The sequence below is a fragment of the Rhinatrema bivittatum genome, chromosome 3, assembly GCF_901001135.1.
Source record: "Rhinatrema bivittatum chromosome 3, aRhiBiv1.1, whole genome shotgun sequence".
Taxonomy (NCBI): domain Eukaryota; kingdom Metazoa; phylum Chordata; class Amphibia; order Gymnophiona; family Rhinatrematidae; genus Rhinatrema; species Rhinatrema bivittatum.
In genome coordinates, this window is record NC_042617.1 from 195,012,030 (window position 1) to 195,039,536 (window position 27,507).

At 44.5% G+C, this 27,507-nt stretch overlaps 1 protein-coding gene across 5 annotated transcripts in view; it reads left to right on the forward strand.

Annotated features, from left to right (window-relative positions):
* The window catches only part of SASH1 (SAM and SH3 domain containing 1), a 590,251-nt gene that overhangs the window by 427,228 nt on the left and 135,516 nt on the right, over positions 1-27,507 (forward strand). For all 5 annotated transcript variants that reach the window (XM_029594048.1, XM_029594049.1, XM_029594045.1 and 2 more), the window contains exon 8: positions 10,594-10,695. In XM_029594048.1, coding sequence (XP_029449908.1) covers positions 10,594-10,695 — 102 coding nt within the window. The remainder of the gene's footprint in view (positions 1-10,593; positions 10,696-27,507) is intronic.

A 27,507-nucleotide genomic window follows, 5' to 3' on the forward strand; every position in this document is an offset into this window, starting at 1 on the left:
GCTTGCTGGGCAGACTGGATGGGCCGTTTGGTCTTCTTCTGCCGTCATTTCTATGTTTCTATGTGTCAGCACTGCTTAGAGGCTCAGGGAGAATTATCTTACTCTGATTTTGCTATGCCTGGTTCTCCCTAGCCTGATGATGGCCCCATTAAGGACTTGTACGGAGGAACGCCTGACCTTGGAACTCCCTTGACTGGTTCCTCCGCAGGGAATAGCAGCTCAGGGGACCTCGCACAAGTGACTTCTGGTTTTAGCATTAGCATGGATCCTTCTGCCTTTTCTTGGGTAGAATTTTTTCAAGGATTGCAATCCTTTCTTCAGGCGCAGTCCTCAGCCCCGCCCAATCCTGTCAGGTCAGATTCTCAGGAGGTGTTTTATGTTCTATGTTTAAGTGCCGAAGCACACCTCAGTTAGCTGCAGGTATTCCCAACAGGAATTCAGATGGCACGGATGATGAGGCAGATCCTGACTCTGGAAGATGGGGGAAATTCTTCCGAGACTGGAACTGTATAGGACTGTGTTGCAGTTCTTTCATAGAGATGAGCTGCCGGCCCTGATTTCCCAGTCTTGGAAGATGCTGGAAGTTCCTGGGGCAGATTCCATATCTGAGCCAAAGAAAAATCCTATTTTAGTTTCCTTGTATAAAGCCTCCTGTGTTTTCCCCGTTATGGAAGCGATTCAAGACTTGATTGATCTTGAATGGGACTCCCCGGAGGCAAATTTCAAAGGGGGTCGGACATAGGAAGGTCTGTACCCCCTGGATCCAGTGGTGCGAGAGCATCTGCATTTACTGAAAGCGGATGCACTTGTCTGTGCCATCTCTAAGCGGATGACTATCCCCGTGAAGGGAGGAGCAACCTTGAAGGATGTGCATGATAGAAGGATTGAGGCCATCCTTAAGCAAGCATTTGAAGCAGTGCTATGACATTGCAGATAGCATCCTGTTGTGCCCTGGTGGCTCGCTCTTGTCTGCTTTCTCTCAGGAGGTTGATGATTCTGGAGTGAATTCCAAAGCAGCTATGGAACCTGCCACCGCTGCCTTTTTAGCAGATGCGAGCTGCGATTTAGTCCATACCTCGGCTAGAGGAGTGGCTTTGGTAATAGCGGCCAGGCATCAGTTATGGCTGTGAAATTGGTCAGCCGATGCAACCTCCAAAACTAATCTTAAAAAATTGCCTTTTAAAAGCTCGCTCTTGTTTGGGAGCGAGTTGGAGAAAATGGCGCCAGAGGCAGGCAGAGCTCCGTAGTCTCAAGGCGTGGATGAGACAATTGTGCAGGGAAGAGGGAATTGGCTTTGTAAGGAGGTGGGGAATCTTTTGGGGATGGAGGAGACATTTCCGAAAGGATGGGCTCCACCTTAACCAGAGTGGAACCAGGCTGCTGGCACTAACCTTTAAAAAGGAGATAGAGCAGCTTTTAAACTAGAACAAAGGGGAAAGCCAAAAGTAACTCAGCAGTGGAATGTGTCTTTGAAAGATACTTGGAGGAATGTCTCTTTGAAGGATACTAATGAAACAGGAGAGTCAAGGCATCCCAACAGAGAGATTGCAATAAAAGCAAATGCAGTCCATGTGCCTATAAGTAAAGAATCATCTGAACTAAAGAATTCAAAATTATCCCTATCAACTGAAAAGCAGGTGGTTAATGCAAACAAAAAAAGCATTTTGAAATGTCTGTATGCCAATGCCAGAAATATAAGAAGTAAGATGGAAAAGTTAGAGTGTATAGCAGTAAATGATGAGATAGACATATTTGGCATCTCAGAGACCTGGAAGAAGGAGGATAACCAGTAGGACAGTGTTATATCAGGGTACAAATTATATCACAGTGATAGGGAGGATCAACTTGGGGAGGTGGCACTTTATGTCCAGGAGGGTATAGAGACCAACAGGATAAAGATCATATAAGAGACTAAATGTTCAGTAGAATATATATATGGGTAGAAATCCCATGTGTGTTGGGTAAGAGTATAGTGATAGGAGTATACTACAGTCCACCTGGCCAACCTAGTCAGGCAGTTGATGAAATGCTAAGAGAAATCAAGGAAGCTAACCAATTTGGCAGTGAAGTAATAATGGGAGATTTCAATTACCCCAATATTGACTGGATAAATGTAACATCAGGACATGCTAGAGACATAAAATTCCTGGTTGGAATAAACAACTGCTTCATGGAGCAATTGGTTCAGGAACCAATGAGGGAGGGAGCTATTTTAGATTTAATTCCTAGTGGAACGCAGGATTTGGTGAGAGCGGTAATGGTAGTGGGGCCACTTGGCAATAGTGATCATAACATGATCAAATTTGAACTAATGACTGGAAGGGGACAATTTGTAAATCTACAGGTCTAAAAATAAATTTTCAAAAGCGAAACTTTGTTAAAATGAGGAAAATAGAAAAAAAACTGAAAGATGCAGCTCTAAAGGTTAAAAGTGTACAACATGCATGGAGATTGTTTAAAAATACAATCCTAGATGCGCAGTCTAGATGTATTCCACACATTAAGAAAGATGGAAGGAAGGCAAAACAATTACCAGCATAGTTGTGAGGTGAGCCAAAAAAAATCCTTCAATAATTTGAAGAAGGATCCATCTGAAGAAAATAGGAAAAAGCATAAGCATTGTCAAATTAAGTGTAAAACATTGATAAGGCAGGCTAAGAGATAATTTGAAATGAAGTTGGCAGTAGAGGCAAAAACTCATAATAAAAACTTTTTAAAATATATCTGAAGCAAGAAACCTGTGAGGGAGTCGGTTGAATCGATAGATGACCAAGGGGTTAAAGGGGCTTTGAGGGAAGATAAGGCCATTGCAGAAAAACTAAGGGGTGGATTTTAAAAGCCCTACTCATGTAAATCCAGAGGATTTACCCGCATGGGGGAGGGAGGGGGTGTTTACACACGCCATCCCCCGATTTTATAACATGCACACACCTGCGCGCGCTGGGTAGCGCATGCACATGTACGCCCGCATGCTTCTTTGAAAATCTACCCCTAAATTAATTCTTTACTTCTGAGTTTACTAATGAGGATGTTGGGGAGATACCGGTTGTGGAGATGGTTTTCAAGGGTGATGAAGCAGAAGAATCTGCTTCATCACCCTTGACAGGCCAGATTGACAAATTAAAGAGTATCAAATCACCTGGATAGGATGGTATGCATCCCAGGGTTCTGAAGGAACTAAAAAATGACATTTCAGATCTATTAGTTAAAATGTGTAACCTATCATTAAAATCATCCATTGTACCTGAAGACTGGAGGGTGGCCAATGAAACTCCAATATTTAAAAAGACCTCCAGGGGTGATCCGGGGAAACTATAGACCAGTGAGCCTGCCAGGAAAAATAGTGGAAAATATTCTAAAGATCAAAATCACAGAGCATATAGAAAGCCTTGGTTTAATGGAACACAGTCAGCATGGATTTACCCAAGGGAACTCTTATCACACAAATCTGCTTCATTTTTTTGAAAGGGTTAATAAACATGTGGATAAAGGTGAACCAGTAGATGTAGTGTATTTGGATTTTCAGAAAGTGTTTGACAAAATCCCTCATGAGAGGCTGCTAAGAAAACTAAAAAGTCATGGGATAGGACCTTTTATGGATTGGAAATAGAGTGTAGGATTAATAAATGGTAAATTTTCTCAGTAGAAAAGGGTAAACACTGTGCCTCAGGGATCTGTACTTGGACTGGTGCTTTTCAATATATTTATAAATGATCTGGAAAGGAATATGACGAGTGACGTAATCAAATGTTCAGATGATACAAAATTATTCAGAGTAATTAAATCACAAGCGGATTGTGAGAAAGTGCAGGAGGACCTTGTGAGACTGGAAGATTAGGCATCCAGATGGCAGATAAAATTTAATGTGGACAAGTACAAGGTGTTGCATATAGGGAAAAATAGCCCATGCTGTAGTTACACAATGTTAAGTTCCATATTAGGAATTACCACCCAGGAAAAAGTTCTAGCCATCATAGTGGAGAATACATTGAAATCGTCGGCTCAGTGTGCTGTGGCAGTCAAAAAAGCAAACAGAATGTTAGGAATTATTAGGAAGGGAATGGTTAATAAAAGAGAAAATGTCATAATACCTCTGTATCGCTCCATGGTGAGACCGCACCTTGAATACTGTGTACAATTCTGGTCACCGCATCTCAAAAAAGATAGTTTCACTGGAGAGGGAACAGAGAAGGGCAACCAAAATGATAAAGGGGATGGAACAGCTTCTCTATGAGGAAAGGCTAAAGAGGTTAGGCAGTTTAGCTTTGAGAAGAGACGGCTGAAGGGGGATATGATAGAGGTCTTTAAAATTATGAGAGGTCTAGAATGGGTAGATGTGAATTGGTTATTTACTCTTTCAGTTAATAGAAGGTCTAGGGGGCACTCAATGAAGTTAGCAAGTAGCATATTTAAAACTAATCGGAGAAAATTCCTTTTCACTCACTGCACAATTAAGCTCTGGAATTTGTTGCCTGAGGATGTGGTTAGTGCAGTTAGTGTAGCTGGGTTTAAAAAAGGTTTGGATAAGTTCTTGGAGAAGTCCATTAACTGCCATTAACCAAGCTAACTTACGGGCCGATAAAGTACAGTGCGCTCTGATGGAGCGCACTGTTAGCCGGCATTTGGACACGCTAGATTTACCCCATATTCAGTAAGGGGTAATAGCGCATCCAAAACGTGCGTCCAAACCCACCCCCCCCAAACCTAATAGCACCCGCAACATGCAAATACATGTTGATGGCCCTAATAGGTATTCCCGCGTGATTTAGAAAGCAAAATTTTGCTTTCAGAAATTAGCACCTACCCAAAGGTAGGCGCTAAATTTCTCCGGGCACTGGGAAAGTGCGATATTAAGTTTGATGTCCCAAAAGTTTAAAAAGTAAGAAATTTAAAAAAAGAAATTTAAAATGGGCCCGCGGCTGTCAGGTCGAAAACCAGACGCTCAATTTTGCCGGCATCCGGTTTCCAAACCCGTGGCTGTCAGCGGGCTCGAGAACAGACGCCGGCAAAATTGAGCGTCGGCTGTCAAACCCGCTGACAGCCACCGCTTCCTTAAAAAAAGAGGCGCTAGGGACACTAGCGTGTCCCTAGCGCCTCTTTTTACCACCGGACCTAATTTAAATAAAGATACTGAATCACGCGCACAGGAGAGCGGGGTTTGCCGCTGTCCCGCGTTTTTACTGTATCGGCCCGTTAGAGAATAGCCACTGCTATTACAGGCATCAATAGCATGGGATCCACTTAGTGTTTGGTACTTGCCAGTTACTTGTAGCCTTGATTGGCCACTGTTGGAAACAGGATGCTGGGTTTGTGATGGACCCTTGGTCTGACCTAGTATGGCAGTTTCTTATGTTCTTATGGCTTGTAAATGGGGCGAATCCCCAGTTCCTCGGTTGCCGGAGGATAAGCAGTTTCAGCGCCCCTTTGGTATGAGGGCTCATCTCAGGGGCTCCAAGCAGTTTCGTCCCTACAGAGGTTCAACCTTTCAGAGGACTTGGCCTTTTGGCAGGTCTCAGTCCCTTCGTCCCAGACAGCCCAAGCAAGGCATAGGCTCAGGTGCGGATCCTCCTAAGCCTTACAATGAAGGTTTGCTGACCCACCTTCAGGAACAAGAGATAGGGGGGGACTTCTCTCTCTCTCTCTTTTATCAGAGATGGGTTGAGATCACATCGGATCAGTGGGTTCTGTAGGTGATATGAGAAGGATATGCGATGGAATTTTGCAGTGTTCCCTGGGACATGTTCATGGTATCTTCTTGCCACTCCCGCAGAAGAAGCAGACAGTGGAATCTATGCTGTCAAGGCTTCTCAGGCTGAGGTACATCTCAAGAAGGTACAGGATGATATTCCATTTATTTTGTTGTGCTCAAGAAGGAGGGCTCCTTTCATCCCATCCTGGATCTCAAAGAAGTCAACCATCATTTGCAGGTGACTCATTTTCGCATAGAAACCTTGTGCTCAGAGATAATGACTATGTACGCAGGGGAATTTCTGACCTCCCTAGATCTGTCCAAGGCCTACCTCCATATTCGATTGGAACACCAACATTTTCTGCATTTTGTGGTGTTAGGGCGCTATTATCAGTTTCAGGTGCTGCCTTTTGGTGGAGCCACTGCTCCCAGAACCTTTTCCAAGGTTATAGTGATTGTAGTGGCAGAGTTGAGAAAGGATGGAATCCTGGTTCACCCATATTTGGGCAACTGGCTGAGTTGTCAGGAAGAGAGCCGCCTTGTGACCCACAAGGTGATCTCCTTGTTGCAGGAATTCGACTGGGTAGTGAACCTAGCCAAGAGCAGTCTTCAGCCATCACATTCATTAGAGTTTATGGGTGTTTGGTTCAACATGAGGCAGGACAACTTTTCCTCCCAGAAGTTCGGATTCAGAAGTTGATGTCGCAAGTGTATCTTTTGGTGAACACTGAACGCCTGACAGTGTGGGCCTATCTACAGGTTTGATGGCAGCAACCCTGGAAGTGGTGCAGTGGGCGAGAGCACATATGTATTCTCTTCAGCACTCCCTGCTGTCTCGTTGGAACCTACAGTCTCAGTACTATTCAGTTTGGCTCCACTTGCCGATAGAAATCTGCTTTCACCTCCAGTGGTGGTTGCAGGAGGATCATCTGAGAAAGGGAGTTTCCCTGACATTGTTGGACTGGTGATTTGACAGATGTGAGTCTCCAGGGTTGGGGAGCTCACTGTCAGGAACTAATGGCGCAAGAATGGTGGAATGGTGGAGCATCAATTGCCTGGAAGCCCAGGCGGTCCAGTTGGCATGTTTGCATTTCAGCAACAGACTACAGGGTCAAGTGGTCCAAGTAATGTCGGACAACACAATGACAGTGGCTTACATCAATTAGCAAGGAAGAACCAAGAGCAGCAAGTGTCGCAGGAAATAAACCAACTTACGGGTGGAAGTTCATCTCCAGGTGATCTCAGCCTCTCATATTGCAGCAAAAGACAATGTTAAGAGTAGTTTTATTTTAGCAGGGAGAGTCTGGACCCAGGAAAATGGGTATTGTCTGACAAGACATTTCAGCTGATAGTGGATCACTGGGGCCTTCGATTCTTTGACCTGCTGACAACTTCTTGCCGTGTGAAGGTTCATCGATTCTTCAGTTGTAGGAGAGATCAGGGATCCTTGGGTATCAATGCTTTCATGCAGATCTGGCTGGAAGACAAGCTGCTGTATGCCTTTCCTCCATGGACCCTGTTGGGCAGAATAGTTCGCAGGATCGAAGGCCACAGGGGGATGATGCACCTGATAGCACCGGATTGGCCCAAAAGACCATGGTATGCAGATCTGCGAAGACTCCTCGTAGAGACCCCCATTCGTCTTCTGCTGCACAAGAATCTGTTGCAGCAGGGACCTGTCCTTCACAAAGATCCAGCTCTGTTTTGTCTTAGAATATGTTCCTTGAGAGGGCTCGCTTGCTGAAGCGTGGATATTCTTCTGCGGTGATTGCTACCTTGCTACGAGCTGGAAAGTTTTCCACTTCCTTAGCTTTTATGTGGGTTTGGCAAGTATTTGAGGGTTGGTGTGAAGATCGAGGTGTTCTTCCTCATTTAGTTAAGATCCCGCTCATTTTGGAATTTTTGAAGGATGGGTTAAATGAAGGGTTGACCCTTAATTCCTTGAAGATACAGGTTGTGGCTCTTGCCAGGGGCCAGGTGAATGTTGAATCCTTATCGTCTCATCCTGATGTGGCCCGTTTCTTGAAGAGATTGAAACATCTTCATCCTCCCTTGTGGTTACTAATTCCTTTGTAGAGTCATAACCTGGTGTTGGATTTCTTTGCGGGCCCTATGTTTAGACTGCTGTGTAGCCTTTGTTTGCAGTTATTGACCTTGTAAACAGTGTTTCTGGTGGCGATATGTTCTGCACGTCAAATTTCCGAGCTGCAGGCCATGTCTTGCCGGGAGCCGTTCCTTCGGGTAACTCCAGGAGCAATACAGCTGCATACTGTTCCCTCATTCTTTCCTAAAATGGTCTACGATTTTCACTTGAATCAACCCATTTCCTTGCTGTCCTTGGATAAGGAAAGAACTGTGGAAGAGTATCACCTGTTGTGTCTCTTGGATGTCAAAAGACATGTTGTGCGGTACATGGAGGTTTCTAAAACTTTCCAAAAGACGGATTGTCTGTTTTTCCATCATGGTGGAGGAAAGCAAGGTGAACCAGCTTTGCAGTCTACAATAGCCCGCTGGATTAAGGAAGTAGTCACGGTCACGTATGTGGATGCTGAAAAGCCGTTGCCTACTCAGATTAGAGCTCATTCCACTAGGGCTCAGACAGTGTCATGGACGGAGGTTAGATTGCTGTCTCCTGTTGACATTTGCCGAGCTGCAACGTGTTCCTCTTTACACACTTTTTCCAAGTTATATCGTCTGGTTGTGCAGGCCCGGGACGACACAGCCATTGCAAGTGCAGTGTTGACTGGACTGCAGGCAGCCTCCCACCATTTTCTGGAATAGCTTGGGTACATCCCACTGGTCCTGAGTTCATCTGACTACATGCTAGGAAAGGAGAAATTACTATTTACTTGATAATTTTGTTTTCCTTAGTGTAGACAGATGGACTCAGTTTCTCCCCCCTTGGCTGCCAAATGATTGTGTTAATGGTCCTCCTGTGGGGCTACATGTTCCAGAGGATTAACTGGTAAGTGTTCATCCAGTCCCTAGATTGGGGTACATACGTTCATGGTCTTAGTTCAGGTTTCTTGTTGGTTGAGTACAGTAATGGTTGACTGTTTTTAATTAAGTTTTTGCTAGTCTGTCCACAGTTGCTTTTGAAGAAAATACTGGCAGGCTGATGTCACTGTAAGAGTATATATACTGTGACGTCAGTTTGCTCTGTCTCCATCTGCTGGCAGAGGTGCATTAACCCACTCGTCCTGAGTCCATCTGTCTACACTAAGGAAAATTAAATTATCAGGTAAGTAGTAATTTCTCCATGCTCCTAGGCTCTCTCTCACATGCTCAATCATATACATGCACACACTCATCCCCTCTGGAATAATAAGGGGCAGCAGCAATAGCCTCCTCCTTCAGCCCTTAGGACCCACCAAACTTCCTCTTTTGTTTGTCTTCCAGGTTTGCTGTGCCTACTTCTTGTTGTGGGGGGAGGGGGACTGGAGCATGCAGAGGAAAGTCAATGCTTCTTTTAGCCTGTGGACTGTCACTGCATTGCTCCTCACTGAGAGGGCAGGGAGATGACCCAGCATCTTAGAATCTCACCAGAGGCCAATGTTTCTTGAGGCTATGTGGGTTGCACTGATCTTCACTGCCAAGGCTGGGAGAGGGAGGCCGATGCTTTTCATGGCCCTCCAGGCCACTTTGCTCCTCATTGCCAGTGCAGGGAGAGAGAGAGGAGGAGGCCAGTGTTTTTCATTGCTCCGCAGACCATACTGATCTTGACTGCCGAGGTGGGGTAAGGGAGGAGGAGGCGGAAATCTTTTGCTCCTCATTGCCAGTGGAGGGGGGAAGGGGGCAATGCTTTTCGCGCAACAGCACCACTGGTGGATTTCACTTATGGCCGATGCCAGATCAGCTAGAGGCTAGCTACGGCTTTGCAGAATGGGGTAAGGGATGGAAGAGAATAGGTGTGGGACTGGGAGGCATGTCGGGAAGAAGTTAGCATCAGAGTTGTCAGTAGGGAAGCTGGAAAGGAAAAGATGAGATGCAAATCGGAGACATCCGCAAGAGGGAAGGGGGTCAAACCTGTGAAATATCTGTCAGGGAAGGAAGGTGGGGAGAGGATCACATGCATGAAACACAGGGTGTGGGCTAAGTTTGTTTGCCAGAGAAAGGAAGAAGGGCTGGAAGATATCTTCTCAGGAAGGGAGGGGGAGGTGCAGGACAGAGAGAGATGTCTATGTGGTGGGGGCAGGGCTGGGAAATGTTAGTGGGGGAGGGGGAGAGTCTTGCAGGTGTCATTTGGGAAGTAAGGAAGGAGGTTTGGTAAAACACATAAACAATGAGAAGAATGAAGGTCTTGGTGGTGACAGCAGGCAGTGTGGGTGTGAGGGAAGTTTGGCAGTGTGATTAGGTGGAGATAGGTGGGGCTCAGTGGTGGAAGTGGATAGACAGTTGATCAGGAGCTCAGAAATGACAGGGAATGGCAGTTGGGAGAAGGGGTTCAGAAATGTGAGCAGTGACAGTAGGAAAAAGGGCGGAGAGATTGAAGGGGGACTCTGCATGAGCAGGTGAGGCAGTAAGTCAGAGCTTAGTGGTGTTATCTAGCAGGCACATCAATGGAGGGATGGGGGATGTGATGGAAGAGAGCACAGGCTGCCTCCTTCAGTCCTAGCTATCTATGTCCTGCTTTCAACTCACATGCTCATTGCTTGCTTTGCCAACAATGGACAGATATAGGCAGCTCTGTCCAATGTTTCAAGGCTATGTCTACAGAACCTTAACAACGGGATGTAAAGATCCATTTTTTTCAAAACTTTCTCTTTCCATTACATTAACCCTGACGGTGTCTCTTTATCTGTGAATTTCATTAATTTGAGCCCATGATCCAGTCACAGAAATACCCTAGGATGAAGCAAACTGGTTGCCAACCCTGAGTTTGTTCAATTATCTCTTAATCTTAGCTCAAGGAGTACGAAGCCCAGCACAGGCCGCCAGGTGCCTCAGACTCTGCAGACTGGACCGACACCCCCGTTCCATCATTTGACGGGTCATCTAACTGTAACGTAAGTATCACTCCTCCTACTGGCATAACTCAAAATCTCCGTCAATGCAAATTGTTATCAGTCTGAGAAACTGACCTCTGCAAATTCTGGGTTCATAATTTTAGTGCACCTACAGTATGTCTTCTAGAGATTTGAAAACTAGAAAAATGAAGAATAACTATATCTGTCTACTGTGAATCAGTGAAAGCTACAGGCTTTACTCTAATGATTAAGGTAGCTGCCTTACAGAACTGAAAAACAATGCAATTTTGATTGCTTATAGCAACTTATTTGGAATCTGATTGAATTGTTGCTGCCTAGCCTTTGTAGATGAATCATCTCAGCCAAGCTGTACATTTCTCTTGGAAAAGCCAAGAAAGATGGCATGTGATGACTAGGAAAAATGTATTAGTTTAGAGCAGCTGCAGGAAAGGGACGGTATAGGACACTCCTGTTCTTACCCTTGTGTTTGTGGGTATGGTTCATGTTTCATAGTGCAGCTTAAATGTCGGTGAATTAAAGTTGGGTCGGTTTTTTAAATTAGGATATTGTAATTTTTGAATATTATAACCATAGAGGAATGCTAATCAACTTACATGGTTTCCTAAATGGTTCCTTCTGTTCATAAAAGATGTTCCATGATTTAATAGACAAGAGACACAGCATTTCCTTTCAGCAATTGGGGAAGCGTTCCTTCACTATTTATTATCTGTTGAGTCTTGCTTTGACGCTCAGGCTTCTGTACTAATCACCCAGAACCAAACACAGGGTGAGCAGGAGGCATGAGACTCAAAGCTGAGGTACCATTAGTGAACATTTGTGGTTGCCTAGGCTTTTCTCCCATCTTCTTTATTACAGATGCATCTATCTTGCCTCTCTGTTAAGCTGAAATGTTGCCGTGACACCTGATAATTGGTTCTGAGTGATGTTCCAAGCCCTGACACACTCACCTTGTGCAAACTGGGAGTCTACTCCAAAGGTTTGACATACTATACCAGCCTGAGTCTGGCAGAACTTTGAGCTCAAATTCTAATTTCATGGTCAGAATGGCTAAAAAGGAAGATCTCAGATATTCTCCACCATTTCCCCTCATGCATACCACTTAACATAATTTCCCAAAACCCCAGTTGTCCATTTTGTTGTCTTGACCAGGCCAACTCTTAATATACTACACATCTCATCAAGTGGATTATACAGTGAGCAGTGTGAAATGATCAGTTCTATCTTTCTAGATCTGAGTGAGATAACCCTTGTATCCAAAAAGAGACACTTCAGCTAAGAGGCTTAATAACCCCTTATAGGATGTCTAAGGATTATACATTTCATATTTGATGGGAATGCATTAGAGACTGAGAGAGTCATATGCCAGCCAGACCTGTTGTAGAGGGAGGTGTGCTATGTTCCAGAACTTAACAGAAAGGTGAATGAGACTGATTGGGTCCTCTGACCACTTCCATATCTACTCATTCATTAGGGATGTGCATTTGTTTGAAACAAAACATGACAAATAAGACTAATTTGTTTCATTGGGGGGGCCCCAAACCAAATTGGGGGCCCCCCTGAATTATTCGTTCATTTCATGGTAAACAAATGCATTGGACTTAGGTCTAGGCCTGAAGCCGGGGCCTCACCTACAACATCTGCTGAGGCCCAAAGCAAAGGATGTGACTTATGCCCCAGGCAAGACCCTGGCATCGCGCTCGGGCATAGACCAAGGCACAAAGCAAGGACCGTTGCCTAGGCCTGAGCATGACATCGGGTTCTCAGCAGAGGCCTGATGCCTCGGCCGAGGTGATGTTCATATCTTTCCTTCTGGTAAAGACATAGGCATGGTAAGAGAGACACATTCTAGAGATGAATTTGTGATATAGACAATAGTGCTTTGCTTTCTTGGACCAAGGTGTGATATTCCAAGAAGAAAGTATGCTGAGTAGAGAGGGAATACAAAGAATGCCATGAGTATTTCTTCCCATAGACTTGACAGCCTCGTGATTAGGATTTTAAAATAGGTTATTTGGGGATGATGATAAGGAGCCAACCTATGTGACCAAAAAGACGTCATGGTCCTTAAGTGTACACCACTGAATTCAAATAAAAACAGAAACAAATTATAGTAAAGATGCCCAACGGGAATTCAGTGGTGTACACTTAAGGACCATGACGTCTTTTTGGTCACATGCGTTGGCTCTTTAAAAATGGCCGTTGTGAATATATAACCATTGACAACCATTTTGGGATCGCTGGTGTACGGAACAACACATTAACAGCAGTACAATTTTCCTGTCGTTTGGTGAGCTGGACCCCTGATGAAGGATTAAATATTGAAACCTGGCCATGTTGGGGAGAAGGAGTCGCTACCGAATTACCGGATAAGAATTTTAGGAGCCTTCAGGATGTACTCGATTATGTGCAGCTAAGTACAAAACATATCTGGGGAGAAGGAATTGTTACCTAATCATTTGATAAGTGTTTCAGGACACATTTTATTATGTGCAGTCGAATATAAAATTTTTTAGTGTGCTATTGAAGTATCCAGTTTGAATTGAGTTTTTCACGGTTCTAATTTACAATTTACATAAAAAGTTTTTGGAAGTTTCACTATCTATAAAAAAAATAGGGGGATGGTGGTCAGTTAATGATTATAACATTGAATGGTATCCTGGATAGTACCTGCACGTATGATACGAAACTACCACTTCCTCCATTAAAATAAGTTTTGAGACGTTTGTCTGTAAATTCAAAAAAATACAACAATTGTTTTGATTTAATTATTTTTGTGAGTTTATTGTGTGGATTTATTTTGGTTCCAGTCATTTATAAATGGTTGTTCTCACAGATTCAGTTGGACAGGGAGCTCTCTGAGCCAAGACTAATTATCTCTAGTGTGCTTTTACATTTTTATCTCTATCCTCATGGTGACATTATTTCCTCTTTTGGAATTCAGTATAACATTTACACAGATGATATCCAACTCTTTGTACCAGCAAGTGTTTCTCTTTCACCCACCCTAACTCTCAGGTCGATACAGTAACGTTGAGATAAAGATTCCCGGTCTGTAACGTGCTGGGAGCGCACAATACAGACGAGTAAGGCCATCCAGCGATACAGTCTCCAGTTTCACGCGTCCTTAGCGCTTCCTAAACCCTTTCCGCACCCAGCATGTAAATGAACGAAAAAACTGTATAATGAAGGAATTAGCTATTCCCCTGCGATACTGTAACGGGTGCTGATATTATCTCCTCCGTAACCCGCTGTTCTGCCGCGGCCTTAACCTGCTAGTTTACCGCCTCCCCCTAGTAGGAGTTAGTGTAGTGTAGTGTAGTGTAAAAACATTGCTTACCCGCCCTGGTCCCGTCCGGTCTCCTGCAGCCCTGTCCGGTCCCCTCCTCCCGAAGCAAAAAAAAACCAAACGAAAAAGTAGCAAGGCTCGGGCCTGCTACGGTAAGTGTAAAAAGTGTAAAAAACAAAAAACCTGTGTGTTATATAAAAAAATAAAACAATTTTAAATACCTGTCGGAGGGCCGTGGGTCCAGGCGGCCGGTGGGCGGCGGGCAGCCATCAGCGGCATCCGGTAGTCCCTTCTCCCTTCCTCCCTCCCTCCCCTGCCTGGATGAGCGCCAAAATCGCACGGGCGGGTCAGCAGCAGAGTGGGGGGGGGGGGCGGCAGCAGGATCCGGGAGCGGCGGGTAGGCAGCAGCGGGGTCCGGGGGGGCAGCGGCAGCGGGGTCCAGGGGGGCAGCGGCAGCAGGATCCAGGGGCGGCAGCGAGATCCGGGGGGCGAGTAGCGGCAGCGTGTTCGATCGGGCAGGCAGGTAGGTGGCAAAATAAAGATGGCCGCCTGTACGGGAAAATCGTGCAATTGGCCGCTGAAGACGTGACGTCACGACGTTTGGCGTCACGGGGTGTGACGTCACGTCTTCAGCGGCCAATTGCAGCTTTCCCCCGTGCAGGCGGCCATCTTTTTTTCCCACCTACCTGCCCGATCGTACACGCTGCCGCTACTCGCCCCCCGGATCTCGCTGCCACTGCCGCCCCTGGATCCTGCTGCCGCTGCCCCCCCGGACTCCGCTGCTGCCTACCCGCCGCTCCCAGATCCTGCTGCCGCCGCCCCCCCCCCCCCCCGCTGCCGACCCGCCCGTGTGATTTTGGCGCTCATCCAGGCAGGGGAGGGAGGGAGGAAGGGAGAAGGGACCACCGGATGCCGCTGATGGCTGCCCGCCGCCCACCGGCCGCCTGGACCCACGGCCCTCCGACAGGTATTTAAAATTGTTTTATTTTTTTATATAACACACAGGTTTTTTGTTTTTTACACTTTTTACACTTTTTACACTTTTTTACACTTCCTGGTGCCTGTCATTTCAAATGTCATTTGAAATGACAGGTACCAGCGCACCCAGGTTACTGGGTGCGCTGGTACAGCGCCTATACAGTAAAATGGGTTGCGCGGGCATAACCCTTCCCTAACGCTTCACAGCCGCGGCATGCATTTGCATGCGATTAGAGGAGAGTATCGGGGAGTTAGTGAAGAGAACTGTGCGTGCGGGGAGGAAGGGTGCGCCTGACACTGCCGCACTGTTTTTACCTCGGCCTTACTGTATCGAGCCATCTGTTGTTTGACTGCATTTATGCTATAAAAGGATAGATGTCTGTGAGCAAATTTGTTCTTAAACTAAAAAAAAACAGCAAAGTTTTGTGGGTTAGCTGCCTTCCTGTTTCAACTGAGTTTTACCCACTTCAGTGAAGAGGACAGTTATTCCCTTTTGAAACAGAAATCTGGAAACTTTGTTGAATTCTTTATTGTCCTTTAAGCCCTAGGTTCAGGCAATAATGAAAACTGACTTTTTTAAATTGCACTTAGGGAGCTTAGGTGTCTGTTACCAAAACCTGACTTTAGGGCAGTTGCACAGGTCTTAGTAGTTAGTCTACTTCACTGCTCCAACGCTATTTATCATGGTCTTTAAAAAATACCAGCAAGCAGCGTTGCAACTGATTTTGAATGCAGTCTCACGGCTGATTACAGGTTCCAATCGAATGGATCACCTCCCACTAAATTTCATGGGGCTTCATTGGCTGTTTATATATTTAGGATCCAGTTGAAGATACTAGTATTGATCTTTAAAACATTCCAGGAGCATGGGTGATTTTATTTGAAGAAGGGGGACCAAAATGATAAGGGGCATGGAACGGCTCCCCTATGAGGAAAGGCTAAAGAGGTTAGGGCTGTTCAGCTTGAAGACGAGACAGCTGAGGGGAGCTATGATAGAGGTCTACAACATCATGAAAGATCTTGAATAGGTTAATGTAAATCGGCTATTTACTCTCTCAGATAATAGAAGGACTAGGGGACATTCCATAAAGTTAGCAGGTAGCTCATTTAAAACAAATTATAGAAAATTCTTTTTCACTCAACGCATAATTAAGCTCTGGAATTAATTGCCAGAGGATGTGGTTACAGCAGTTAGCGTAACTGGTGTGATGTGGTGCAGCCCGGCCGCAGGCAGGAGCTGCCAAGCCACCTTAAAAGCAACGCGAGTACCAAACCCAGACAGCAGGGGGCGCAGGGAAAGATGAGAAGAACTACGAATCCCAGGTTTCCTGAAACACCACCTGACTTGGGAGGAGAGCCTGAAGGTGAACAGGTGTTAGACATAGACCATGATGAGCTAGACACTGATGAGTTCATGGAAGTGGAGGAAGAGGGTGTGCCCACTTGGTGGGAATGGCCACAAAAGCCCAACTCTTGGGAGTCAGAGGAGGAAGAGATGGAGGTAGGTTCAGGGGGAGAAGAGTCCTCCAGTTCGTATATGGATACTGAGTAAGTTGGGGGAGGGGAAGTACACTCCTGAGGCTAAAGGGAAGGCCAGGGAGGAGGGCTCTAGAGGGGCCTGTTATGTTAGATCTGGTAATAAGCGCCGGGCATAAGAAACAAATGGTTACTCCCTAAGAGGCCTGCTGGTAAGAAAACCGGAGGGCTGGAAGGGGATGGGAGGAAGCCTCATGTACAGGTTTGTGTTATGTTATAAAGTGCTTGAAAGGAACTAGCGAGCTCTCTGTGTTGTCTTTGGGGATTGGGGAAGGGGTTCACCTACCCCCAACCCTGCTTGAAGGGAGCCTCGGAGCCCCGCCAAACCAGGGCCAGCGGAAGCACGGACCCAGGGATTTGCGTGAGTCGTCCAACTCTCGAGGCCTCGTTCGCTGGGACGGAAGGTGGAAGGGCGATACCCGAGGCCCCAAGGACGGTGAGCCGTGACACTGGGTTTAAAAAAGGTTTGGATAAGTTCCTAGAGAAAGAGTCCATAAACTGCTATTAATAAATAAGAAATATTAGCTTGGGATCTATTTACTGTTTAGGTACTTGCCAGGTATTTGTGATTTGGATTGGCCACTGTTGGAAACAGGATGCTGGGCTTGATGGACCCTTGGTCTGACCCAGTATGGTATGTCTTATGTTCTTAATGTATTACATCCTTATTCGATCTCAGCATGCTGCAAATAAATTGCTGTTAGATGTTCCATCTTTTAAAGATTGTCTTTGCAGTATTTTTGCAAGCAGACATTTTCGGTTGCCAGTCTTGTACTTTGGAGTGCCTGTCTTTGGGAATTTGAGAACAGCCAGATATTTTGTCCTTCCAGAATAAGGTTGAAACATTTTTGTTCAGATAGGTGCTCCCATCTAAAACTCAGGTATTATCTCTTCTTTGACATATAACCAGTGCTCGATCCTTGATCAGCATTGCTATGTATAGGCTATATTTTTGCTGTACTATTTTATTGTTTGGTGTTTTTTTATTCATTTTGTTTTGGTTTGTTTTGTGGTCAATTATGTACATTTTTTTATAATTGTATTCCACCTTGAACAGGTTTACTATATACAAGAGGAACAGAAGTTATTTAACTAAATAAAATAAATGATGACAGAAGACTACAAGTAAGGAAGAAACAAACTACACAGGATGAAGGCATGTGAATGGAGAAGTGTACAGAGTCCTTTTTTGGAATCTGGATAATCTGAAGCAGTGGGAGAATTCAAGTTAGTTTTGGATGTTCTCTGGCCAATGTAACCCCAATATTTAAAAAGGCTCCAGGGGCGATCCGGGTAACTATAGACCAGTGAGCCTGACTTCAGTGCCGGGAAAAATAGTGGAAACTATTCTCAAGATCAAAATCGTAGAGCATATAGAAAGACATGATTTAATGGAACACAGTCAACATGGATTTACCCAAGGGAAATCTTGCCTAACAAATCTGCTTCATTTTTTTGAAGGGGTTAATAAACATGTGGATAAAGGTGAACCGGTAGATATAGTGTATTTGGATTTTCAGAAGGCGTTTGACAAAGTCCCTCATGAGAGGCTTCTACGAAAACTAAAAAGTAATGGGATAGGAGGCGATGTCCTTTCATGGATTACAAACTGGTTAAAAGATAGGAAACAGAGAGTAGGATTAAATGGTCAATTTTCTCAGTGGAAAAGTGTACACAGTGGAGTGCCTCAGGGATCTGTACTTGGACCGGTGCTTTTCAATATATATATACATGATCTGGAAAGGAATACGACGAGTGAGGTTATCAAATTTGCGGATGATACAAAAGTATTCAGAGTAGTTATCACAAGCGGACTGTGATACATTACAGGAGGACCTTGCAAGACTGGAAAATTGGGCATCCAAATGGCAGATGAAATTTAATGTGGACAAGTGCAAGTTGTGGCATATAGGGAAAAATAACCCTTGCTGTAGTTACACGATGTTAGGTTCCATATTAGGAGCTACCACCCAGGAAAAAGATCTAGGCATCATAGTGGATAATACTTTAAAATCGTCGGCTTAGTGTGCTGCAGCAGACAAAAAAGCAAACAGAATGTTAGGAATTATTAGGAGGGGAATGGTTAATAAAACAGAAAATATAATACCTCTCTATCACTCCATGGTTAGACCGCACCTTGAATACTGTGTACAATTCTGGTCGCTGCATCTCAAAAAAGATATAGTTGCGATGGAGAAGGTACAGAGAAGGGCAACCAAAATGATAAAGGGGATGAGGTTAGGGCTGTTCATCTTGGAGAAGAGACGGCTGAGGGGGGATATGATAGAGGTCTTTAAGATCATGAGAGATCTTGAACGAGTAGATGTGACTCGGTTATTTACACTTTTGAATAATAGGAGGACTAGGGGGCATTCCATGAAGTTAGCAAGCAGCACATTTAAGACTAATCGGAGAAAATTCGTTTTCACTCAACACACAATAAAGCTCTGGAATTTATTGCCAGAGGATGTGGTTAGTTCAGTTAGTGTAGCTGGGTTTAAAAAAGGTTTGGATAAATTCTTGGAGGAGAAGTCCATTAACTGCTATTAATCAAGTTGACTTAGGGAATAGCCACTGCTATTAATTGCATCAGTAGCATGGGATCTTCTTAGTGTTTGGGCCATTTCCAGGTTCTTGTGGCCTGGTTTGGCCTCTGTTGGAAACAGGATGCTGGGCTTGATGGACCCTTGGTCTGACCTAGCATGGCAATTTCTTATGTTCTTATGTTGAATGGAAGTTGGAAGATCAGATCTAGAGGGAAGCAGGAGGACAGGTTAGGTGGTAGTACGGGGCTTGGTGCAATTGCTGGGTTGACAGATACATATTATGTCAGCTTGAAAGTCCAGAATCACCTACATAACTGTACTTCCTTAAACTTTGAAAGTATTTTCCTTTTACAATATGGATCTTGGATTTATCAAACCTTAGATTTATTAAACCTTGGATTTATCAATGTTTATAGTAAACCCCGATCATTATCCAGACTGTTCTATAAACTGTATAATTTTTGACATTGCTATCTCAACGTTTTCCACAGTCTGCAAGTAGAGCATGTATTTCCCCTCTAGATCTTTAACAAAGACACTTTTATACATAGCATCTTTCCTTAGTCACTAAACTTTCTGTAACCAATATAAATAAGAAGGGAAAACAGACAGCCATGAATTGTTCCTCTGGCTAAGATTCTGCATATTTTATACCATTTCCTAGGACACTTACTCTTGGGGAACCGTCTAGTAATTAGAACCAGCTCAATATTTTCCCAGGTAGCCAAACCTTTTTCGAACCCAAAACAGATGTTCCCAGAATGGCAAGTCAAATGCTTTTTCAGTATCCATGCTTATCACTTCAGCTTTTACATTTTGTTTCTGCTTGGCAGGTTTCAGTACTGCAATTAGCCTCATATGCTGCCACAAACCCTACATGATCTTTATGAATTAATTTCCCTATTGTTTATTTTAGTCTGTCTACTAAATTTTTTAAAATGAGTTTTATATCTTGGTGATGAAAGGTGTCATCAACCTGTTTGATCCTGGTAGTTTACTATCTTGTCTCCCTTTATAGATCAAAATGATAAGAGTCTGATGTGATGATTGTGAAAGTTGGAAAGATCAGAGCTAGAGCTAGTATACCTGTATCCAAAAAGTCATTTTCAACAAAGAATGTGCAATCTTGTCTAAGAAAATTTTGTAGAACTTTTCTCCAGAACCTATTATAAGAATAGGTGCATTAGGGTATTCCATATTTCTCATATTTCCATGAAAGGTATGAGCTAAATCAAAATAAATAATCAAAGCAGGCAAAGGTTATATTAGAAAAAAACATTAAATTAGTCCTCATTTCTGTTTTTTCTGATATAAAATTTTTCATTATAATCTCTAAAAATATTTGTCATATTCTCAGTGTCTATCATTCTTTGTCCCAAAGCAGTTTTCGTACTCGGTATAAAATTAAATTTTCTTGCCATAAATTTCCCTGAAGTATTGCCATGTAAATGATACTTCCCTTTAGGTCTCATTAAATTACTAACCAGAGTTTCCAAAAGTGAATTCTTATTTACTGTTCTTAGCATTAGAACCTCTTTTTAAGTTGAGAATTGTTTGAATAGTTCCAGAACGCGAATCTCCTTTTTCCTTTTTCAACATGTTGGCCTCTTTGAGTGCAATAAGGTAGCCATAGCAGTTGCCACATTCTGAGCTACATGGCTTTCCTATTTTTAATAGGGATGTGAATCGTTTTTCTGACGATTGAAAATATTGGAAGATATTTTCAAATTCGTCAGAATTCGGGTGGGCCCCAAATCCGATAGGATTTTTTTTGGGGGGGGGGCGGGTGGGAAGAAAGGGCACTGGATGGCCCGCGCCATTTTTAAAGATGGCGCCAGCCGTCCATTACTCCTACCATGTGACAGGGGCCGGCCAGTGGCACGGATACTCTGTCACATGCTAAGGGCAGAGGGCCATCGGCGCCATTTTGTTTACTGGCAGCTGACAGCCCGAGAGTGGGAGATCGCTCCCAGGACCCCCGCTGGACCACCAGGTACTTTAAAAAAGTTGGGGGGGTCGGGAGGGTGGGAGATTAGAAAGAATTACATTTAAACGGTCGGGGTGGGGTTTTTTTGGCACGACACAGCCGATTTAAATGGGTAAAAACCACGGGAACGAAGATTTCCCACGGTTTTTACCCAAACCCAAAACCGGAAATGAGTCCGGTACCGATTCACATCCCTAATTTTTAATGCATTGCGTTCTCTGTTTTTCTTCCATCTTACCTCCTTCCTGCCGTACCAGTCAGAGAACTACTTATGGTGGGCTCCTGTTGTGATGCACACCTACCATCATATGTTATGACTTCATGCACTGCTCTCCTGCCCTCCCCGGGGTTGCTTGCAGCTTGGGCCAGCTTTCACTGCCGCGTTCCCCGGGACTCCTCATGGCAGCCTGGACGCCGCCGCCATCTTCTTCAACTTCGGCCCTTCCTAGATGTGTGCGCACCACCAGGCCCTCTCTTCAAACCTCCTTGGCGGGAGTCTCAGGGGTGACTCCGGTTGATGACATCATCAGACCCGCGTATATAAACTCCACCTTCGCCCCTCAGCTAGCCAACTTGGCAACAAGTTCCGTACGTCTTCGACTACTACATATTCCTGAAACTACGCTGCTACCTTGGACTTGAACCCTGTCTGGTACCCGCTCCTTGGGGGCCAATGCACATCCTGGGGACTCGCTCTCCTTGCCTACCCCACTCCTCGGGCTGGTTCTGCATCACCTGAGTTCTAACCAGTATTGCCTCCCGTTCCTCAGGATTACCTCTGGGACACCTCAACTATCCGTGAGTTCTAGTAGGGACTTCCCTGGTCCTCAAGGTTGCACCCACATTCTGAACAAGGACTGGTCGCACCTCCCACTCCTCAGGACCGCGCTACTTGTGTTATGCTGATTGTCAAAGCTTCCCCGCTCCTTGAAGTTGTGCTCTCCGGCTTCACCTGGACCTGCGCACCTCCCCGCTCCTCGGGGTCGTGCCTACGAACAATATTGGGACTGCCTACACTTCCCCGCTCCTTGGGGCGGTGCTACGTCATCACTAGAGGCCCAGCTCGGGCTTCCCTGTTCTGAGGGCTGGCCTACGGCGTTTCATCACCATCCTATGCTGTACAGCTCCTCTCCTCGGGGTTGCCTTCCGGAGTTCCTCCTGATTGCTCAAGCCTCACGCTCCCCACTCTGCAGCCTGACTGGCATTCCTTCCCTCGGGGTCTAACCAGGTACTGCCTCCAGTCTACTCTCACGGGGGGCCTTTCCTGATACCACAGGACCTCTCTATTGCCTCGCTCAAAGCTCTACGCAGGTCTCTGACCTCACCTCCCAACGGTGCAGACCTGTGGGGGTCCTTCCCACAAGTAGTAACAACTTGCATCTTGGGCCAAGGGCCCACACACCCACAAATCATAACATCATGTACATATACCAGATCAGCAAAGAACCATCAAAAGAACCCCTGATATTCAGCTAGGTGGAAATTGGTGCTTTATGTCTGGCAGTAATTGGTGAATTTTAAATGATGTTAAATAAAATCCTTAAAGCTGCCCAGACACTTTGTGGAAATGAGATACTTTGTATTTACTGCGTATTTAGGTTGAGTAATATCTAGATCTTATCTGCTCCCTTGCAGGGCTGTAAGGCAAAATATATTAAGGTTCCTTTTAGGATCTAATGTTGCTAGACACTGACCAAACCACTGTTCAACAAAATGTTTTTGTGAAATAAATCAGCTTGTGATTTTCAGGATGGGAACTTTAAGGAAATTTCAAATTAAAATAGAAACATGTATGGAATAATCCAGGAGGCTAAAGATGATTACCAGGGCTTGTTAATTATGTCCACTTAATGCAGAATTAGATTTGCAAGCCTGTTGAATGGCTTTTGCTTTTCTGAAAGGCAAAAATATTAACAAAAAGAAGAGTTCTATACCGTCACCTCCTCAATGGGCATGCAGGAACTGGATTCAGCCAATAGAGGGAGCAGTGAACCCATTAGTGTCCGAGGGCTGGAGTATGATCTTTCCCCAGTTAGCGTAGAGAATTCTGGTTGAGTTTTTGAGAAGAGGAGCAGATGACCTGCCCTTGTACAATGCAGGAGAATGGAACCGGTCACCCCGGCATCAGCGTGTCTGAGGAACATGCACTGTCATGCTTTTGGACTGAGTTCAGCAAAGTCCTTAATCTACCCAGTTCAAGAACTGTAAGTCAGTTGCGTGTGGAACACCATTTCACAAGGCTCCGAGTGCTAATATTCATTTGAAAAGAGAGTGCAGCAGAGATGGTGGAAGAACTAGGCAAACTAGGTGGCTGCCTAGAATGCCAAAGTGCTGGGTGGCTGCGCAGCTGTGGCATCTTGTCTTTCCTGGCCCCTTGGTCTGGAAGAAGAAGTGTTGCCCGATGGGCCTGTTGGGGCGGGAAGACTGCTGCAGCCAGCATGAGACACAGGGTTATGGTGGTCTTTAACTGTAGTAGCGGCACTGGATTATGATGGCTGAGGCAGATGGAGCAGGTTCACAATGGTTGGCTGGAGCAGAGTAGAGCTGCGGGCCATGCAGCCGTCGGAAGCTGAAGTAACAAGCTGACCGGCCTGAGCCGGAGTTCAGCTGCAGTCGCAGGGCCCCACAGCTATCAGGAACTGGAGCAAGAGAGCCGCACAGTGTGGCCCCCCATCCCCCCCATCCATCGGGAGCTGGAGCAGGTTGTCAGGAAAAGCAGCACTGTTGCTCAGGCAACCGACAGAAGGAGAAAGAGTTCTGTTGATGGTTGGGACTAAAAAAGGAAGCAGTTTCTACTACTATTTGTGCTTGAGAGTGAGGGAGCAAAGAGTGAGTGAGAGAGGTTGTGTGTCTGTCTGATTGCGTATGAGAGAGAGAGAGGCTGTGTGTGAATGTGTGACTGAGCCTGTATGTGTGTGAGAGAGAGAGAGAGAGAGTGTGTGTGTGTGTGTGTGTGTGTAAGATTATGTGTATATGAGAGAGAGACTGTGTGTGTGTTTGTGTGATAGAGGCTGTATGTGTCTGTGTGTGACAAAGAGGCTGTAAATGTACAATTGAGTCTGTATGTGTGCGAGAGATGCTGTTTGTGTGAGTGTGTATGAGAGAGAAGCTGGTTGTGTGATTATGGGTGTGTGTGTGGAGAAAGAAAGAAAGAGGGGGGTGTGTATGAGTGAAAGGGAGAGAAGCTGTGTGCATGATTGAGCATATGTGCATGTATGAGAGAGACGCTGTGTGTGATTGAGCGCGTGTGTATATGAAAGAGAGAAGAAAGTTAGTTTGTGTGCAGCAGCTCCTTCTAATCCATGACAATCTCAGGGCATCTGGAAATCAAAAGTTCCCAGATGTGGAGAGCGGGGACATTTTTTAAATCTGTATTCGTTTTAGTTTTTGGGTGTTATTTGATGTGTCTGCTGTAAAATATTTTATTGCCATTTGGAAAAGTTCCATATGTTTACTGGACATTATTCTATTTGTCAGCAGTTCTGAAATATTTATTATTTTTATTAGTATGGTTTTACTATTATTGATTTATATATATTATGTTTTCCAAGGCATGGTAACATTTCTGTATTTCCATTGTTGCACTGCATATAGAGTCCAGCTTTCTGCATTACCAGGTCAGATTTTGTCTGCACGTTTCTATTTATAATTTATGGTCTTTTTATTTTATATTTGGTGAGAGTCTGTCTGTGTTCTGCATGTATGACAGATGTGAGAGATTTTGCTAGGAAAACAGCATGTTCTGTTTTCCTAATAGGAGGTATATTGATGTTTTAGGGCCTGGTGTAATATTTGCAATGTTGCATTTTCATAGGAAGGGTTGTTGCTGTTTGAGAGCTAGGAAATAGTGCTGTTTTGGTACGGAAAGTTTACTATATTGTAATTAAAATTCAATTTACTCATTTTCTGAGCACCCACACTCAATGTGTTATAAGGTTTAATGCCATATGGGCTCTTTTTTGCAGGATTTTCTGGTTGACAAAAAAGTAGTATATGTCCATGTCCATGTAAAATTAGTTTTTATAGATACATGATTTATTTATTTTTTTATTGTGCGTAGCGAGGATGGCACATGGGGGGGACAGGGGGGTGCAAGGCTGAAAATTTTGCCTAGGGCACCTAATATCCTTGCACTGGCCCTGGAGTGTAGCCCCTGTGTTGTTCCTGTGGTAGGCAGAAGACAATATCCTGAAGGAAGTAACTTACTCGGGCTGTGGTGATTATGTTGGAGGCAAGGAAGGATTTTCTTATTCAAGTAATATCATCCTTGCAAAAGCCTGCCTTCTTAAGTATCTAGTGTCCTCATGAAAGTAAAAGTCTTTAGGAACAACAGACCTGTGAAGGCTGTTTTATTTAGAAGATCAGCTGGAATTAACAGAGGATATGTTTCCCCAGGGGAGAGGCATGGAGATTTGCCTGCCCCCACTAACAGAAAAGAACTCCTATGTTCATCTCACATGAATGAGTGATCCAGGCCTGCCCTTTGCATTTTAGCACTTTTATTATTGTACTTTTGTGCACTTCGTTGCCACAGTAAGTTACTTGTGCTTCTCATTGCCTTCAGAATTCTTCCTAAAAGCACGTTTCCATCACATTTTCTTGTTTGTGCTGCAGAGCAAAGTTATTTGTTGGTTTTTTTGTTGGGTTTTTTTTTCAGCTAGTCTTAAATGTATTTGGCTTTTGCTTTCTGCATGTCCTTTGTGGATGTTCAAGCTTTAAAAAAAAAAAAAAAAAGAGCAGGCAGTTTGGGAAGTTCTGATCTCACTTGTAAACTGGGGAGTGTTCCTGGGGCTGCAAGTTCAGGGGGGTCAGGTTGCCGTGGAAACCTTTCATCGGTGTGCTTTTGTGCTTAGCTGCCACTACTTCACTCCTGGGCCTTGGAGACCTGAGTGCGGGATGTTCGTGTAGGCCTTTCAAGATGGCGAGGGAAGAAAGCACACTTCGTGCCAGTGATCCCTCTGCAGCAGTAATAAGAACACAAAAATGACTGCTTGTCATTATAAATTGCTGCTGATCGGTGTCCGCCCTGGAGTTGTGACCATATCATGCTGGATGAGGCAATAGGACTTACTACCATTTTCCAACATCTGATCTAACTACTGTGATGAGTTTTTTTTTTTATTTTGCCACGTGTCCTTAATTTGGATGTCAAAGTTAGCCCACAGGAATGGGAAATACCAATTGCTGTGGATGGTTCTGAGATGAGGAAGAAACTGTGAGAAGGTTTAACCCTCCAGGTGCTCATATGCCGGTGTTTGATTATTTAATGATTTTAAAGAATAGTCTCCAAATGACTTTTTGTTCAATAGTACATCAAGCAAATATTAATACTAACCTTGTATCAATTAATTCTTACTACTAAGTCTTTCTTTATTTTTGATGTTATGTAATATTATCCCCTGAAATTTTCCTCAGTCGCTGGAATTTGCCGTGTTGGGAATAGTATCACAAATTGTCTCATGTGATACAGAATCTGCTTGTTTCATTTAGTGTAGTCAGTGGCATTTTGTTGCATCGTACTTAAGATATATCAGTCAGATCCAGCATATATATAACACAAGGTGAGAGTTGCAGTTTATATACAACAACCACAGGTACATATGTTTTTGTTCTTTTTAAATACATTTGTAAAAAGCATTGTGGTTCTCTTTGGATGAAAGGCAATACTAAAATTTGCCAGCTGCTTATTAAACTAACTTTTCTTCTTCACTTGGCTTCTGAAGCCCATTTTTTTACATTCACAGTGTGAGACCTTTACAGCCTGTGTCTCAGTAAAGTGGAACAGATCAGGATTTCAGTGCAGACCATGGATGGTGGCAGAACTCTAGAGTAGGGCTTCCCAACCTGTCCAGGTGATCCCACAGCCACCATGATTATGCATGAGATACATTTACAAGCATTGGAGACTCAGTCGATGCAAATTTATCTCATTCATAGTAATTGTAACTGTCCTGAAAACATGATTGACCATGGGGGTCACCAGGAAAGGTTTGAGAAGCCGTGCTCTAGAGATATGGGAGCCCAGAATGCTGATTTAGAAAGTTTGATTAGATTTCTTTTATATTTTTTTTATTCTAGTTGTTCTGTTTGTTCTGAGAACGCTAGGAAAGCGATCCCATTTGAGGGGATTGTGTGCCCTTGGGCCTCGGCATGACCCCAGAAGACTCCAAAACAGCACCGAGGGTTGGCGAGACGTGTCTAAGCATGGGTGAAGACAAAGTCTGACTCTCTGCCGGATCTGCATGCTTCTGGAAGCCAACAATACTATGTTGGTATTTGAACAGTCCTCCGACCGTTCCCAGCCCTTTCGGACCTGCCACTAGGTATCGGCAAGAAGCAGCAGGCCGGACTGAGGATGAGGGCAGACGGAGGCCTTGAGACACAGAAGACTCAAGACGTGGACGAGAAGACTTTGGATGTGGATGAGGAGCTTGGAAGACTCTGGAGGAGACAAGAAGCTTGGAAGGTTCAGACATTGGCACTGTCTCTCAGGGCGC